This window comes from Dermacentor albipictus, chromosome 9 (genome assembly GCF_038994185.2).
Source record: "Dermacentor albipictus isolate Rhodes 1998 colony chromosome 9, USDA_Dalb.pri_finalv2, whole genome shotgun sequence".
Taxonomy (NCBI): domain Eukaryota; kingdom Metazoa; phylum Arthropoda; class Arachnida; order Ixodida; family Ixodidae; genus Dermacentor; species Dermacentor albipictus.
Window position 1 is genome coordinate 64868605 of NC_091829.1, and position 18732 is coordinate 64887336.

At 48.7% G+C, this 18732-nt stretch overlaps 2 protein-coding genes across 4 annotated transcripts in view; one reads left to right on the forward strand and one right to left on the reverse strand.

The window, feature by feature from the left end:
• The window catches only part of LOC135921867 (calcyphosin-like protein), an 85830-nt gene that overhangs the window by 61861 nt on the left and 5237 nt on the right, over positions 1-18732 (forward strand). For 2 of the 3 annotated variants that reach the window (XM_065456265.2, XM_070526241.1), the window contains exons 2-3: positions 15936-16056; positions 17613-17790. In XM_065456265.2, the coding sequence (XP_065312337.1) occupies positions 15980-16056; positions 17613-17790 (255 nt within the window). In that variant the 5' untranslated portion in view covers positions 15936-15979. Of the gene's footprint in view, positions 1-9236; positions 9378-15935; positions 16057-17612; positions 17791-18732 lie in introns of those variants that run through there. The other variant, XM_065456264.2, reaches the window with a different exon arrangement.
• Phb2 (prohibitin 2) lies at positions 7589-9029 on the reverse strand. The gene has a single exon (XM_065456169.1). It carries the CDS (start codon positions 8878-8880, stop codon positions 7978-7980), a length of 903 nt encoding a protein of 300 aa, XP_065312241.1. The 5' UTR covers positions 8881-9029; the 3' UTR covers positions 7589-7977.

Consider the following 18732-nt stretch of genomic DNA (forward strand, 5'->3'; position numbering starts at 1 on the left):
AGGGGGGGAGTGTCGCCCACGTAATTTGTTGACGTCACGCACACGTCAGTCATTCGGAAACCGAATCCGTCGCCTGCTACGAAGCGAACTGGCGCGAACTGCTTCGGTTTGATCCGAAGGCGCAGTGTGCCGTGTGCAGAGCCTGCGCACACCTGCGCACTGCACAGGTGTGCAGGTGTGCGCAGGCTCTGCACACCTGCACAACGGTATAGTACACTCTACTGCGCACGACGGTCGAGCCGGCCGCGGAAGGCACGATGCCCGCCTGGCTTCCCCACCGAGTGAGTGAGTGAGTGAGTGAGTGAGTGAGTGAGTGAGTGAGTGAGTGAGTGAGTGAGTGAGTGAGTGAGTGAGTGAGTGAGTGAGTGAGTGAGTGAGTGAGTGAGTGAGTGAGTGAGTGAGTGAGTGAGTGTCAACTTTATTATTAGAAGGGGTAAGGGATAAGGGAGGCTAAGCTACGTAGGCTGCCATGCTGTGCTTAACGATGGCGTCTTCAGCTCGTGCCAAGACCCGTGTTTGGATGTCTCGGTGGGTGCTGGAGAGAAGGGCCTCCCAATGTCCGTCGGTGGGGGGTGGCGAGACGAGGTCGGCGGGCGGGGGGGGGGGGGGGGGGTCTTCCGGGCCGACCCGCGACTGATCGGAGCGTTGCGTCCATTTCGCTACGCCGACGGCGCGAACGGGCCTCGAGCCTTTGTATAATTGCTATCGCGATGAAAAAAAAAATGGTATTGCGCACTCAACGCACATGTTGGAATCAATTGTGAGGCGCGAAGCGATTAATTAAATGCTATACGACTTGATCAACGCGATGGGTACAGTTTCACTCATTATCGTGTTACGTATAGCGTGTAATTTCGTGGAAAGTTTGTGTTTGTATTTATGTACCGCAATGGTCGCAACTTCAAGTTCATGCAGTTTCTACACCGCTAAAATTTATGCGCGCACATTAGCGTTCATGCTGAGCACGTTTGGTTATATTTTTTTTTCTACTTCTTGCGTAGTGTGCTCAAAGTTGGCCCTAAGTTGGCACTATGTAATGCTTGGATGCGCACACACTGCGCCCCGTGGGGCCTATATATATATATATATATATATATATATATATATATATATATATATATATATATATATATATATATATATATATATATATATATATATATATATATATATACACGCTGGTCTGAGCTAAAGTCCCCAGATTTATTTCTGCAAAACTACCTAGGGACTTTAGTCTGAACGGAGCAGCATCGAGTTACAAATTTGCGTGATCCTTCCTTTGGACGCTCACAAATGGCGTTACGGTTTTCCTTCGGTCTCGCGTGCCCGCAACCATAGAGTTTCATACAATAATTATTGTATGAAACTCGATGCCCGCCACGCCGCCGGTACGCTTGTCGTCACGCGAGCGTTCTGAGACGCATTCAGCGCAACGCTAAGCCTTGCTACCGTTTTTTGATGCTTCGCCTTCGGGCGAAACTTACCGTTAGTATTACTATAATTATTGAAGACAATGTATTTACTAGCGAGTTACGCCCAATTTTCCGTATCGGGTATGTGTGTCTCTATAGCCTATTTCGTGGGCCGATTCGGGACCACCAAGGAAGAGTGGGACCGAGCTCAACGCAGCTCGGACCTTGAGGTACAGCCCTCCATGGGCTGTCCATCGGGCCCGCGACGCGGTGGAGGGGCATGGCCTCTGTCCCGACGTGGGAGCGGCCCGCTGCGCACTAATCGCGCGTACCGACGGACCTCAAGAAAGTTATTCATTCATCCATCCATCCATCCATCCATCCATCCATCCATCCATCCATCCATCCATCCATCCATCCATCCATCCATCCATCATCCATCATCCATCCATCCATCCATCCATCCATCCATCCATCCATCCGTCCGTCCGTCCGTCCGTCCGTCCGGGAGTTAGTACAGTCTACAAATGTGGGCTAATCCCGAAGGTTGTGCAGAGCAGCTGCGTTTCTTTATTGATTATGGCTTGCGTTGGGGCTAGTTGGAATATCATAGTATTTGTGTTTAAAAAAGGAGCGCCGCAAAGTGAAACACAGAGACGAGAACAGCACGTACGAAGCGCTCCGTACGGGCTGTTCTCGCCTCTGTGTTCTGCGTACTTGGGGCACTATTGCAGAGGCACGTGGGTGCCCAGCTCGAGTTTATCGGCAACATGAGCCATTGCGAGTATTTCTAAGGCTACTGGTTAGACACAGGAATAATCCACTCACGAACTTCACAAGCGTACGGCCTGTCGCCGCCTACTCAGTAGCCGTGTTGTCGGTCGCAGCAAGACTTATTTCCGTCGGACTTCGAACCGTATGACATACCCGAGATTCCACTCTGGACGATGGCAAAGCCAACGGTGAGACTCTCAATCCCTGGAATAACGAAGTCGAAAATGCCGCTTGCTGGGCCCAAGTATTTCGCGTTATCATACATTGCTTACATGTATGGATATTCCGAACATGTTTTTACAGATGGTTCGTTGGCACAGACCTCTTCCGCCGCGGCCTACACGGTACCAGGAATGGGAATCACACAACGGTTCAAGATAGGACACAGGACGTTGTCTACAGAAGCTGAGTTGACCGCAGTTCGAGAAGCAATTCGCTGCATACTGCAACAAAGCCTCAAAAAGTGGACAGTGTTCTGTGACTCAAAACCAGCACTGCAACTCATCAGCAATTATATGAATGACAGAACCGCATATAGTCCTCTGGTTTATGACATCATGTCTCTGCTTGCTGAGGCGTCTCACTCCGGGCATACCATCGTGCTGCAGTCGATTCCTGGCCATTGTGGTATAGCTGGAAATGAATAGGCTGACGCGCACGCTGACGGAAACATTATAAAAATTCATTTTTCCCAGTATGACATTAACGCCTTGCTCCATAACTCCATAAAAACTTCAATGGCGCGACATTGGGACAACCCCGAACATCGGCAAGAGCGCCTCCATAGACTTGACGCTGGTTTACAATTCCGGCTTCCACTTCGGTTGCGGAGAGGCGAGGAAACACTCATTCATCGATTACGGCTGGGTGTGGCATACACCCACAGATACCTTCACAAGAATGGACAAGCACAGCTGACTTCAACGCCTGTCACACTCCCGAGACAATAGCTCACGTACTTTGCGCGTGCCCTCAATATGAGGCCGAACGAAGAACACTCAAGTCTACTGTTGACTGCTTGGACTCGCGCCCCTTTGCGGAAGAAAAGCTTTTGGGCGCGAGGAGGAGTGTTGAATGTGCCCAACGTGCCATAAAATCGCTTTTGAACTTTCTGAGTGAGTCTGGTTTAGACGATCGCCTATAGAACCTGTTAGACGTGCAGTCAGTGCGAAATGTGTTTGCGCAATACCTTTTTGTGACAAGATTACTTTTTGCGTGGACAAGATTACTCTTGCGTGTATTGCGTCTACAGTGCGCATCCGCATATTGGACAACCTGTGTATAGTATCTCATTGTACCGTAACATAATCACCCGCCGCCTACCTTTGCCTGTATTTCCCACTTCCCCTTTCCCCAGCGAGGAGTAGCAGGCTAGAGACACACTCTCCAAGCCGACCTCTCCTCCTTTCTCTTCATTAAAATCTACTTCTCCTCCTCGGTGTTCAACTTTGCAGCGCTGCGTTTTTTAAACACAAGCGTTTCTTTACTTATTTTTCTTCTTCTTCTTCTTGTGGGATGTGACCAAAGTGAAGTTGGCCCTAAATGAAGCTGGCCCTAAATGAAGTTAGTGCCTCTCGCAAGGGTATGTGTAGTCTGAAAAAAAAAAAATCGACTCGGCATCCCGGCCCTGCGAAAGTGAATGTCCGGCAAAGCTGTTGAAAACCGCCATCACAGCAGCTGAGGGGGATGGGCAATGTTTTATTGCTTTAGAGTAATGGTAGTAATGTTAATCTAGAGTAATTGCGTAATGGGAGTAACGGCAATGCCGATAGCACGCCTCCACCCATAGCGACACTGTCTCAGGTATTGACCTGCTATACTATGGCTCACGCTTACCAAGGTCACCCATGAGCCTGGCGGCGTGACTATACGACGCTCTGGCGTCGATGGTGTAATGATAGCGTGACGACGTTGTGACAACGGATGCACGACAATGACTGTCTTACGATGTGTTCGTTATAATGCTTGTCGTAAGCACACACGCCGATATTGGCGAAAGAAGGAACGTTTACGATCGCGTCTTGCGAGATAAATGCATATCGTGATGCCCCAGTGGGCCAGCACAGGGTCTCCTGGAGATTTTTTCAGAGACGGTTGAAACCACGGGTGGAATCCCCGCTATACTATACGGCCGTCACTCTAACCAGCGCGTGTGATCTCGCGTTCGATTACCATCGAGACCCACCGCTACACATGTATTTAGAGAACTTTTCGCCACGGCTTGTCGAAAGCCACTCCGCCAGACCGTGGGAAATTTTTCATCACAGCTGTCGCATCAGCGTTAGTTATATCGAGGTAAACAAAGATGTCCTGCGCGATACCGGCCGGCCGACCAAACGGCCGACGCGAATCCGTTCTAGGCTAGCTAGGCAAACAAAGCTTCACTATAGAAAGGTAAATGTGACTCGCGAATCATTTCTACAGCAGCGCAACACACGTGGGGAAAGAAGAAATCGGAAATTCCAAACGCAAACATTTCTAATATATTTCAATAACGCGCAAGAACATAATACAAAACATAACGCAAAACGCCCGGACGTGCGGCCGGCAGCTTTCCCAGTCCCTTTCTACGGGCGCACGATGCGCGGGCCTCGCCGGAATTCGACATGGTCCAGCTTTGCCCAAAGTAGAAGAAAGCGGGCCCACGCCCGGCGGTCGACAACTCGGCGGTCGGAGTCGTCCCGGCGGAGGTCGTCCCATTCCGCAGTTCCTCGGCGGCGCCGCTGCCGTAGGAGCCGACGTCTGAACGCCGCCGACTTTTCGCCTTCACGCCTCCGCGCGTCACCGTCGGTCGAGACCCGGAACCATAGAGCCTCGGCTATCGACCGTCGCTGCACCTGGACCGGAGGCGCTGCCGGAGGAGTAGAACGCGTAGAACCACGGGCGACGCGCCGATCGTTCGGAGTCCCGGTGACGGCGGGCAATGGCGGCGTCGCTCGGGGACGAGCACGGTCCTCGACGTCTGGTTCCGGCAAGCGTCCTCGTCTGGCGGTTCCTCGACGGTGGACGGAGCGTAGACGTCGGTCGGCGGGGCTTGGTCTGCCGCTCTTCTGGTCTTCCGCGCGGCCTTCGCACGAGGACACCTAGCGGACGTCGCCGTGTCGCACCGACGACGCATATGTCGGCCCCGGTTGGTTTCGGTATCGGCGACGCCTTCGGAAGTCGGCGCTGGCGTTCCTGGCGTTCGCTTGGCATCGGTCGCCGGCTGTGCTGCTCCGGAGCCGTCATCGAGGCGGTGGGAGCCCGCTGCCGATTCGACCGCATCCGGTCTTCTCTGGCGGACGGCGGATCCTAGCTTGGCGACGGTATAGCGAAGGTTAGAATTCTTTCGCTGCGGCGTTCGAGTGCGACCTCGCTCGTGGAGACGTCCGTCTTCGACGGCTGCTCTTTCTCGGGAGACTGCCCAGTGGCGCGGGTCGTTGCGAACACGAAATGGAACGACCGTCGACGGGTCTCGTGTCCGTGTGCGTGCGCACGCGCGTGCAACACAGCGACAACCGCCTTTCATTTTTTTCTTTTTCAGCACGGTGACCTAGTGCGTGGTCGAGAACAAATATTACATTTAAGCTTTTTTTTCTTTTACTTCATCTTAAAGCACAATATTCTTCGGTTCCCAAATTGTCGCGGTGGTAAAGCGCGTTGTTCATTCAATTAAGTCACCATGGGCGCCGACTACGCGGAGGCTCCCAGGTCCGAGCCCCTTCGAAGTTTTCCGGTGCCCGGGCTTTGACTCGCCCCCGCGGCGGCAATATGGTGGCTAGCCACCATAGCGGCAATGCCGAACTCAAGTCTGCAGTGATGCCCCGCCCACGCCCTCATAATCGTCAGCCACTGTTCCTCCGCGAGGCTGCAAGTAGTTCGTACTTCAAGCTTTCCCTGTTACCTAAATAAGGCGGTAACCACAAAAATAAGATTATGAGCGCGTGATTTTGTACATTTTCATTGTTCTATTTTAAGGGAATGGTGAAAGCCTAATTCTTTGTCCAACTGAAACAAAACGCTTGCTTCGCTGCGACTATTTATTGTCAGGTTTCAGCTCAGCTGCGAAGTTTCACGAGCAAAACGGGGTCAGCAGTGAAATGAACTATACTGCGGACTTTTGAAGAGTGAAATGCTCAGACCACATACACTTTATCCATGTCTGACCGCGCGGGATTGTTGCTCCGCCAGCTGATCACAGAAGCAAACAATATCGCCGTCATCTGACCATTTCAAAATGGCGTCGTACTTAACCTCAGGAGCGTCTGCTGTTCCTGAAGTCCGTTCGTAGGCGGAAGCGATGAGGTGTGCAACAGACACGGACAAAGTGTATGAAGTCTGTGCTTTTCACTCTTCAAAAGTCGGCGGCACAGTTCATTTCACTGCTTACACCGTTTTACTCGTGAAACTTCACAGCCAACTTAAATGAAACTTGACAATAAATAGTTGCAGCAAAGTATGCGTCTTATTTCAGTTCAAGAAATTAGGCTTTCACCGTTCCACCGTAGTAGACGAGTGAAAACGTACAAAATTACGCGCTTATAATTTTATTTTTGTGGCTTTGTGGCTACCGCCTTATTTAGGTAACAGGTAAAGATTGAAGTCCGACCTATTTGCAGCCTCGCCGAGGAACAGTGGCTTGGCGGTTTATGAGGGCGTGGGCGGGGCTTCACTGCAGACTCGAGTTGTATCCGCCAGTTCACACCTCTTAACGTTCGTTAAACGCATGGAGCAGGGAGTTGTTCATACACAGCTTCTGTGTATGAACACTCACTAGCATGGCGTCGGTTACGGCAGAGCCGTTTTTTTTTTTTTCACACGCCCCATTTTTTGTGCACGCCCCCTCTACAATGGCATGTGTAGCTATGGTATGAGTGACGTCACAGTAGCGAGGGTTCAGCCGCAGAAACTGAACAATGTTTCTGTTCATAGGTATAGAGAAAGAGATCGAGGTGTGAACTGGCTATGAGTACATGCATGATCCAATTTCTAGCTTTCCCCTCAGGGTTGCTATTGGGCACTGGGGTGCAGTTCGGCCACAACTCCCATGCTCCACTTACTTTTGTCCACACCTATACATTACTTGTTTAAACAGCGCCACGAAACACTGTCAGCACCAGTAATCGAAACGTGTTTATGCAGATAGCAGTGCCTGTATTACCTCACCAAAGTACTTGCTGTTTTATCACCGTGAGAATAGCACACCCGGTGGCGTTTTGGTTGCATCTACAGAAAGACCAAGAACAGCTTCAGCTAATGAGAGTCATGTTAATGTTTCAAGCCGGCAGGAATGGATAGCACTAATTCCATTATGACAATACTGTACAGTATGACTCTGCCTGGTCGTGCCAGAACATTGGCATTCAAGGCATGAAAATATCTTTGCCACATCGCAAACCAGGAATGAAGCGCCAGGACACTAGTTAGAAATAAACAAAATGGGGCTATGTTTTATTCCATAACAATGCACTAAACGAAATGTGGAACAGTGGAGGCACCCAAGGGTTGTGTCTATACCTCGGGCCATTTTCACATACTAAGTCGTTTCCCATAGAAAGCAGTGTCGTGCGTTGATGTGACAAGGCAGCTGCAACGAACATCAACATCGCAATGACATTTTCATCGCGATACAGGCCACAGCAGTGCTATACGGGGCTTGTCGTCGCGACTTTTCCCTGACGTTGCTTGTTTCTTCCCAACAATTCCTTTCCGAAAGGTCTAGCCTATGCGTCAATCCGAGCTTCAAGACTTTTTCTCACTGGTCAGCTGGCGTGAGGAGGGCTGCCGGCGAAGGTCAACCTTCGGTCGCCCCTTACTTGTGTCCCTGCTTTATGTGGGTGATGTCGAACTCTTTGTCGGCGATGTTGAGCATCAGCGAGCTGGCGTTCAGGTATACTCGGTTCTGGGACTGCGCTATGGTGCGCGCGATGTTCTGCGCGGCGCGTATCTTGCGCAGCTTCAGATATCCCGGGTTTTTCGCGATCGCATCGCCCAGCATCTTCGCCGCCTCGGCCTCACCCTCGGAGTGGACGATCTTCTGCTGCCGCTCCTGCTTCGCCTGCTCGACGGTAAATTGGGCCCGCTGCGCCTCTTGCTGGGCGACCTGCTTGGCTTCGACGGCAGCGGCGTACTCCTTACCGAAGCTCAGCTCGGTGATCGAGACGTCGTCCATGATGATGTTGAAGTCTCGGGCGCGTTCGGTGAGCTCCTTGCGGACGAGTAGGGAGACCTGCTGCCTCTGCGTGATGAGCTGCGATGCGTTGAACTTGGCGACGACGCTCTTGAGCACCTCGTTGCAGATGGAGGGCAGGACGCGCTCGTCGTAGTCGGTGCCCAGCATGCGGTACACGGTGGGCAGCTGGGCGGCGTCGGGACGAGCCAGCACACGTAGCGAGATGTTGACCATCTGAAGGTCCTTGCTGCCCGTCGGGGACGAGATCTTGCGCGGCCGCGAGCGAATGTCGTAGATGATGGGGTACTGTATCCACGGGATGCGGAAGTGTAAGCCCTCGGTGAACACGTCATCCTGAATGCCACCGAAGCGGCTGAAAATGATGGCACGGTGACCGCCGTCGACGGTGAACACGGACTGGGTGGCCGCGTACCCCAGGCCAGCGGTGGCCGCTATGAGCTTGATGCCTAGGCCTAGCCCCTTCGGCGCGCCACCGCCGCCCTTGCCCAGCTTGCTGGCCATGTCTTTGAGCTGCTGAGCCATGTCGGTCAACGACTGATGCCTGCGATGCCCGTGCGGCTAAGGAGACACCCAGATGATGCAACAAAAATTGTTTGCCGACTCGTCTACAGGCCGCCGCACACACACAAGCTCACGTGTGGACCCGGCGTTGGTCATCAGGCCTGCACAGTCGCTTTCAAAAAGTAGGCAACTTGGCTCCAGACGGCGCTAGTAAACAGATATAGCTTTATAGCTTTTTAATTTTACAATGTAATATCCTTTAGTAAAACAAACATTTTATTTACTAAATCTCAAAGATTTTTAATATAAACATTATTATTTTATTTAAAACTTTGGCGTTTCAGAACATTTTGATTCAGCTAAGTGCAGAGCAATAGAGAAAGGTAACGATATGGCCTAGGTGCTTGTGTAGTGTGTCATTTGTCCAGCTGCGTCTGCCATTTTCTGTCTGCACTTGAAGAGGCGCCGGCGCTACTGCGAAGTTTGTATAGGTGTTCTGTGCTACTGCTTCACAAAAGGTAAAAAACAACCAAGCCTGCACCGCTGTTACATTCTGATCGCGAGTGTATTTTGGGCCAAGCGCGCAGCAGTTTATTTAATTTTGGTCGCGTGTCGTACTTTGCGCAACACTGTTGCAAGCGGTCGGAAGATCGAACGCGTGCGGCAGACGCCGCGACGCCTCCGCCCTGTCCGCCCCGCCCAGCCTCACGTACACACATCCAGAGCCTCATGGACGTTACGCTAACGCTCCTGTTTTCTTGACTGTTTGTCTTTTCTTTTCTTCACTCTTTTCTTTTATGGCGCATTGTGTTTACGTTTTCCTTGTCTCTCGTAAGTCGTCCGCGCGGCTACAATTGGGTGTAGAACTGACAGCCGGCTCCGTCTTGCAACGCGTAGCGGCACGCCATTTTCGGTTGGCTTGTGTGGGCGCGCCGGTGTGTAGCTGTCTTTAGCCGTTTTCGGCAAGGTTCTGACTGGTGTTGCATAACTCGCGGATCGTTTTTTTTTTTTTTTCGTCGCGACGATAGATTGGATTTTTTTACAAGTACTGCTCCAGGAGGGCACATGTAACCGGCAAACAAATGCCTCGGGAGAGCATCTGAGATTATTACAATGGGGGCGGCGCAAGACCTCCAGGGCAGCAAAGGGGTAGCGGGGTGATCAAAGCTGGAAGCAGGGCGGCTCGTAGTTTGGGGCCGCGGAGGCCGAAGCGTGGGGGCACGGTGACACGGCGCACTTTTGATCGCGAACTGGACCGATCCGGATCGAAATTCTCGACTGCGATTGGCTCTCTAGCGCATTTTGTGCAATGGAGCGAAATGGACCGATCCGGATCGAAATACTCGACTGCGATTGGCTGTCTAGCGCATTTTGTGCAAAGGAGCCATCTCCTTTGCACATAATGCCCAAGAGAGCCAATCGCAGTCGAGAATTTCGATCCGGATCGGTCCATTTCGCGATCAAAAGTGCGCCGTGTGGCACCCGTATGCCTGTATGACGCGCGGGCCCAATCTTGAAAGCTGTCTTCGATAGAGACAGAGTGCGTCGACTGCTGATATATAGCTTCGTGTAGGCTGTGTTTTCGGCGCCTAGCGTTGAAGCGGGAGGCAACACGAATTTCAACTAGCTCGATCGCCGCTGCTGGCATGCTTCATAGCTCCAACGTGTTGACGGCGAGTTTCCGCGGTCATCGAGTGATATATGTTCGTGTTTGCGTGTGCGCGTGGGACACCATGCTTGTTAATTTATTCAGTAAGCGAATGTTTACAAGGCTCTACGGCCGATAAAGCTATATACTATCCTTAATTCATATAGCTGTCTACCAATTTGCTATAGCAGTCGATACTTTGCCTTTCGGCGACACTGCAACATTTTTTTGTTGTTGTTATTACGTCCACCACTGTACGCGACATTGCGGAGCGGGCGTCTATCGTGCCAGCACGCCCGCCTTATATGGTCAAGCTTACGACACAAAGAGATAACCGAAACTAGGCGCGGCCATGGGCACGTTGCAAGTGCTAGGCGGCGCCCTGTCTTTCCGACCCATAGCGCCATCTGACGAATAGTTGCGCGAATGTGGTAGGATTGCTCACGGCGTCAGCAGCCCGCGCTGCGTGTTTGGCGTCCTGTCAAACGGTAGCGATGGCGCGAAACAGCGTGCCGATATTAATTTTAACCGGGTTTCGGGATTTACAAGATCTTCATGGCTTTTTTCGTGAAAAGAATTTATAGAAAGGAAGTCGTCTATTTGAAGTGGGGCACGTCTAACGTGAGGGAAGTGTTGAACTCGCACTGATCGGAAGTGACGGCTAGGTTTATTCCGCAAACGAAAAATAATGCACCGCCGAGATGCGTGAAGCTCAGCGTAAGTTACTTCGTTATCTACGGTGTGGACGCATGAAGTTGTAGGCCAAATTGATTCTTGAAGACCGGCGACAGCAGACAAATCCTAGCGGGGAGCTGCGATTGCCGTGCTGGCATCGCAGGGAAGTGCAAGGACGCCGCGGTGCAAGGACGCTGCGGCAAATACGAATCCAAAACAGCTCATCCAAGAACGTGGGGCGTACGAACGACTCGTAAGACCTACCAGAGGTATTCTAACGTTGCTCTCCCCAAACCCAAAAAAACGGGATGAACTTACCAGTTGTGTTAGACTACGCTGGGAAAATATTTTCGCCCAAGTTACTGGAAGTGCGATACCTTTATGTTGCGATTTTTCAGTGCGTGCAAAGGAGGTTCCAATAAACCACGTTGTCAAAAATTTTGGTGATCTCATCTGCCCCTTCGTTGATATGCTGGGCGCAGAAGGGTGTATGCCAACTCAGCCGGCTGCAGCCCCTCCTCAAATCTCTCGGCAAGCCCTAGCGCTGTTTGAAAGGGAGAGGATTGGGAAAGAGTTCCACAGCTTTACTGCGGTACAGTGTAGGAACAAACTACTTTGATGCATATCCTGGTACGCACTGCAGGCAGTGGCGTAGCAAAGGGCGGGGGAGGGGGGGCTCCGGGTGCAAGGAGCCAGTGGGGGGAGGGTGTTGTCATATACGTCTGGAGACACACGGAAATTGTTGATATCCTCGCCTTTCTCCAATAAACCCAAGGGGGGGACAGAAGACCTATGGGCCCCAGGTGCCAGATGACCTAGCTATGCCACTGACTGTAGGCGTCCCGTTACTGCCATCATTGCTGTAAAAGCAAAGCATTCAGCGTTATAACGCACTTGGCATAACGCCGGAACATAAAACAGCTTATGCCGTTCGACGAGCGCTATCCAGTGTTGACACCGTTCTGCTTCATACGGTCGGCTTGGAAACCTGTAAAACTTTGTTCCTCGTGAGGTGGTGTACGTGCTGTTGCAGCCCACTACTCAACAGCTCGGGTTGCACTTTGGCATTGCTCAGAAAAGGCAACAGCTACGCGCGAAACAGTGCGCATACAGGCTTTCCGAACGCAAGCGGGCCGGTCGTATCCTGCCGGTTCCGCGCTCGCCGCCGCTAGGGGCGCCCTAGTAGGCGCGGGAACTATGTTCGCAACCTGCCTATAGCGACCCAATCACAATATCAGAATGTGCGGTCAAGCAGGCAGCGTAGGTGGATTGCGAAATTGTCGGCACACTCTGCAGAACCTGGGATGCTTGCTGAAGCCGTTCTCTCTAGTGGCATTATGTATGCATCCAATGTATAGGTCATGCAGTCATGCTGGGTCTACATGTATACGTAGACCCAGCACCCTCCATCAAATATTGGCTGCAATTATCACAAGTCTTCCCTTTCATCATCATCATCAGCCTGGTTACGCCCACTGCAGGGCAAAGGCCTCTCCCATACTTCTCCAACTACCCCGGTCATGTACTAATTGTGGCCATGTCGTCCCTGCAAACGTCTTAATCTCATCCGCCCACCCAACTTTCTGCCGCCCCCTGCTACGCTTCCCTTTCCTTGGGATCCAGTCCGTAACCCTTAATGACCATCGGTTATCTTCCTTCCTCATTACATGTCCTGCCCATGCCCATTTCTTTTTCTTGATTTCAACTAAGATGTCATTAACTCGTGTTTGTTCCCTCACCCATTCTGCTCTTTTCTTATCCCTTAACGTTACAGCGGGGACGTTAACGTTTAACGTTAATGTTAAAGGGACGTTAACGTTAACGTCCCTTTAAGAGTACCCAAATAGATTATTTTTGTTCCTTTGGAGCCTATTTCTTCTACTTCCACAATACATTCAGTTGCAAAATATGAAACCGGGCTTTCAAACACATTGCAATTTTATTTTGTAAGAGGGCATGGCATTGGACCTGTCACCTCATCTTGCGGGAGAGGTAAACAAGACAAAAAATCAACATGTGCACTGCATATTGTGTCAGTCATCAACTTGACCGTGTTATGCCATGCTGTTTGCTTCTTTCATTAGTTTTTGTTAACTATCGTCTCAGTACTTGTGTTGCACTGAAAGTGAAAGTTCTTCAGTGTGTGTACAAGTTGAGTAGATCGTGAACACTATGTTTTTGTACATGAGGTTAATAATACAGCTTTCCAGCTAAAGAGCCAATATGGCATCTGCATGTAGAGTAAGTAGAACATATTGGACATAAAACAATTTTTTTTAAAGTTATGTACAGTCCAACGTGCACATAACTGAAGCTTGTCACAAATAAGGCTGTTCTCTAGGGTCCAGACTGTCTGTAAACTAAGATATCAGTCTGTACCGTCTCTAAGCTTTTAGCTAGTATCTCGTTTCTTAGACAACAGTATGAAAAGTACGCACACATTCTCTTTGTCTAAACAAATACATGTGGGGTAACATAATTTTTGCATTATTAATCTTATGCCAAGGGATTGTTGTTGACCATCATTGAAAGGCTTTGTTACCAAACTCCTAAGCATTTCACGTATGGACCCTGGAAAAATTTTCAACAATGCCGTTAATTTTGTCATTGTGTAAAAAGCCATGCAGGTGGATAGGTGGGGTTTCCACACTGATATTATTTGTCAAACCACTCATAATTACAATCCAGATAAGTGCAAAAAAGTGGCACTGTAATCACAGATTCAGTTCACTCTCTTCTGTATCAAGAGGCGACAAGAACTTTGAATTCACCGTGCATATTTTGGCAGTTATCACCATGCCACACAGACAATTGCCCACCAAGACTGATGCCATTCTGAGATCCCAGTCAGTGCACTTGTCGCCTGGTACTGTATAAAAAAAAAAAAAAATCAGCCTCACATTTACGGAAGTAACTGCAGATAAACTCGGCTCATCTTTAATTAACATTCTACTTCTGGCACAGGTGAGATGAACTTATCCTTGGTAAGCTTGGGTTTAAGCGTGCTTGAGACTTTGCTGTGAAGCCATTATTGAGATGAGGAAATGTAAACTTCACTTCTTTAAGACACGTGTGCACAATATTAACAGGGGCATGCATATTTGCTGACCATTTATTGTTCCCAATGAGGAAAGTATAAGGTAGCAAGCAAAATAATTTCTAGAAGTTTGCACATGAAATCTGTGCGAGTAGGTGTATGCACAGAGGTCCTTGAACGCGTTATTCTATGCGTAAGATGACACCTCCTTGCAAGTGTCACATATGAGGCGCAGATATGCATCTAACACAGAGACACGTGCGCCTGATAAAGTAAAGCTGCCCAGGTTAACTAACATTATTCAATTCCTACTCAGATTGCCATCTTTCAAAAAGAAACCACACACGACATTGAAGTTATTGACCACTCCCATCTGTTTGCTTCTCCACGTGTTTTGAGGACAACTTTTCCCAGCTGCGTCTGTCTGTGAGGACACAAAACGTAAACTTGTCAGTTGAGTCACTGTGATCGTTATGTACTTGGCTGCCTTTTAAGCAATTCCTGTCATTTTGTTCCTTCTATTTTTGACGACTACAATGGCCTTCTCATTTATGATTTGCTGAGTTCCACAACAGAAAATTCTGGAGTAGTGACAATCACACAAATAAGTTCCTTATCTGGCATGAGCAATGGAGAGACTGTCTAAATAAAAGCATTGGACATGCTGAGCCACGACAATACTCCGCAATTATACAACTTGTAACTTTAAATCACTGCTTGCAGCAATACTTCAGTAGACTTCCTGCAAAACAAACATAAAGAAACCTTTAAAATATTTTTAATCTGAAATTCCTACTACCAAATGTACACTGAATCCTACAGAAGCTAAACATAGGTACCATTCTGCTTGTCAAAGTGTTCATTCTGACACATATATATATTTTTTTTAAGAAAGTCTGCTGTGTTCTCTTGGTGACTATGTTGGAAAGCAGCAATGTCAGATTTTCTTTGCTTTTGGTTATGTTCCACAAGAAACAATGCAGTTTTTCTCTCTGCACTTTGCTTCAGATTTTCTTTTTGATTAATCCCAAATTTGCAAACTTTAATGATTGATTTTAAGGCTGCATTGAACTGGGTAATGTTCTGTTTGCTACTCAAACATTTGCAATATTTGAACACCCCTGCTGCTAGGATACGAAAATTACCAAAGCCGTGTAAATCATTAGGCACCCATGTCTCTCCTTTGTCTGGGCCTCTGTACTAAGGTTGTTGTCCACTTTTATGCCATTTTGTAACAGTAGCTATGAGTCACTGTGAGCGCTAACCATGTAAAGACACATGAATAGTGCCCATCTCATGTGTCCTTGTGTGTGTGATCATTTGCTTTGCTCTAAACCTATTGCAAGCTACGAGTCAAGTAAGCCTAAACCGGGATTCTTATTGTGAGGAAGAATGCCCTCACATTAAACGTTTATACCTGGAACTGACATATTTTGTCCCATTTTGCTAACGTCTTTCATTGCTAACAGGCAAGCTGCTTATTCGCTTGCTTTGCTGCATTATGAATGGTGCTGCTGAGTCGTGGCAGGCTGCATTTGCCATCACTCAGATCTCGGTACCTAAACTCCAAAAAGGAAAGCGAAAATGGCAGCCAGCGGATATATATAGATTCGTAGTTGCATAAATCATTAGCAGGCTATACTGACAGAGGTGCAAAGAGTGAATGTTTCTTGCTCATGTGCAGCATTCATCACATTTTCTCGCACACCTCTGCAGATCCCCCGCAGTCGTTGCTGTAGGAAACACCACCGGGCTTGGACATGAACATGACTCCCATTGAGAAGCTTCGCCACCAGTGCCTCCAGCGAGGTGCACACGGCATCAAGGGATTCGCACGGTAAGTCCAAGCTGTCTGGTTGGACACGCTATCTCGGCATCACACAGTGGCATCAACTGCAATGCAGGACAGGGGTAACTGGAGACCACTGGGAAAGGCCTTCCCACTGCAGTGGACCTGGTTAGGCCAATGATTACGTATCAGCTCTGAAATGAGCGATTGGGCAACAACTCATCTGGTAGGGAAGTAAACCCTCATTAAAGAGAAGGCAACAATAGGATGTCAACCAATGCGGTGTGGTGTTTTGATTAATGAAGTGAAAAGCTTGGCAAGTTGTAATTGTAGCTTACTTTGAATCAGCGCCAGAAAAGAGATGACAACACAAAAAGGTAGGATGCAGGGCAAGTGCTCATCCTGTGTTCTTCCTCTTTGTGTTACCATCATTTCTTGTGCTGATTCAAAGAAAGGGGTTTAATATTTTAACTCCCACACAGAAACTTTGTTCACTCTTTGATCACACTTTGGTCGATGGTCTGTTTATCCTTCTTTTAATATGTATACATGTGTCACTTCTACTTGTGTTGGAGGACCCTTCTGTGGCTGCTTCCTCAAACTACACTTCCCTAATCTCTTTGCCTGGATCAATATACATGTTTTCTTTTGTGTCTGCTTTGCCTGCTGCCTGCAGTGCAGTGGATATACATAGGAGCCAGTGCATTGTGTTATGTTCTGCTGCTATTTAGATTGTGAGTAGAGAATGCCACAGCTGAAAGAGAGACTCAGTGCACCATTTGGGTGCTCTGTGCAATGTTGAACCCATGAATTCTTGGCTGTGAAGTCAGCAGCCAGAGTCTGTCAGCTGAAAATGCTTCGTCCCCACGCTCAAGGCATTGTCCAGAGCTCTCTGGTAACTATATTTCACTTAGTGGCTACTTCATAGGTCACAGCGATAGGTGCACCTCTTAAAATGTTCATCGCACAAAACAAGCTTATCAGGCATTTCAGTAGTACCTAAAAGTTTTGTAGAATTTCTGTCTACACATGTGTCATGTGCCAAATAGCATGCATGGCAGAGATAGGAAGGTTAAATAAGAGCTTCAACCTTTATTATTTCTTGCCCACTGGTATATAGTGCACTCCTATGCATATTACTGAAAGTGCACCCGGTAATGCTGATTTTAATGGCTGCCATATTTCGGTGCTGAGCGTGAGCTCATGGGTTTGCATTCCAGTTGCACCAGCCGCATACCAGTGGATGTGGAAGCAAGAAGGCTTCAGTGCTTCCATTCAGGATGTGCGTACTAGGGAAGCCCAGATGGTAAGAATGGGTCCATAGGCCCACGCTCCCCAAAGCCCACAGCATAGCTCTGCTACTGGGATTTTTAATCGGTGCTAGTATTTATTCGGCTTGGGAGAGTCGGGCAGCTATGCAGACGTGCTATGCCCATGCCGAAGTGGCTCATGTTGCTTTCAATATTTATAGGGAGAATTTTGCTACAGCCTATATTTCTCCTGTTTTTCTGTTCCTTTAAACTATATCAATTATTATATCTTCAAGAAGGGTCATCCTGGTGCTTGGTATAATCCTTAATGCAGTGCGTGCTTGTGCTGTGCAGGCACTTCCGCATCATGGACAACTCCAGGGACAAGAAGATCGATGTGGAAGAATTCAAGCAGGGTCTGCTGGACTTCAACTTGGAGCTGAGCCCCAGCGAGGTGGACGCCTTGTTCAAGGACCTCGACAAGGATGGCAGCGGCACCATCTCCTTCAACGAGTTCCTTGTTGCGCTCAGGGTGAGTGCGTCACGCCTCTAATCCTAACATAAATTTATACTATACAAAAGCAAAGGAAGAACCTTGAAAATTTCGTGACAGACGCTGCCATTAGCGATTGAAAAGACCCAAACCCTTTGTTTCATGCTGGGCACGTGGACTCGTATCCTCTCCATCCCCATCCCCGAATTTCTGCATATTAGGATACGTGGAAAAAACCAGCATGCAACAACACTCACCTGCCCAGCCACCACTTTCCTGGTCAAGTGTGTGGATCCCTACACCAAAAAATAAATTCACAGCTATGCCACTGCAAAGTATACTTGCGGATTACAGGCAAAAGTTACTCCTTCCTCTTCGTATTTCATAATGCAGAATAACCTTTGCCACATCCAAACTTTTCTGTTGAAGCTAATATTTCTTAATGGGGTGGCAGGAACTTCGTCTTTTGGAGCAAAAGAAAACTGTCGGCTTCTACATTTAGTGGAGCTGATTCTCATGTCCACTGTAGTGGACATTCTATATCTTGTGAAATAACCACTGGGAGGCTTGTAAAAAAATTGTCTTGGCTTTTTCTGGATGCGCAATGATAAAGAAACTAAAGGTAACCAAAATTAGCATGTGTAATTTTTCCTCGTGCAACAAAAGGTTGACTATTTCTAGTTCATAATCCATTGTCCCAAGTGGTGAGGAGGGCTACCGAAGTAGTTGTGGCAGACGCAATGGCTTCAGTAGAACCTGGAGGGCTTAGTTTTGCCTCAGGCGTAGAGTGCTAACTCCATATAAACATATATGCAGCAGATTCAACAACTTGGTATGTAGTATACAACGAAGCTTTGTTTGATGCATAAAGAGTCGAAACATGAGTACGCACACACACGCACACACAAGCGCAGGTGCACTCAAACTATACCGAGCCTTTTCTTAAGCGGAATTGCTGTCTACTAACGAGTGCGACGAACA

What these genes read in the sequence shown, in the direction of transcription:
- Phb2 (XM_065456169.1), bottom strand. Translation starts at nt 8,880, where the DNA reads ATGGCTCAGCAGCTCAAAGACATGGCCAGCAAGCTGGGCAAGGGCGGC.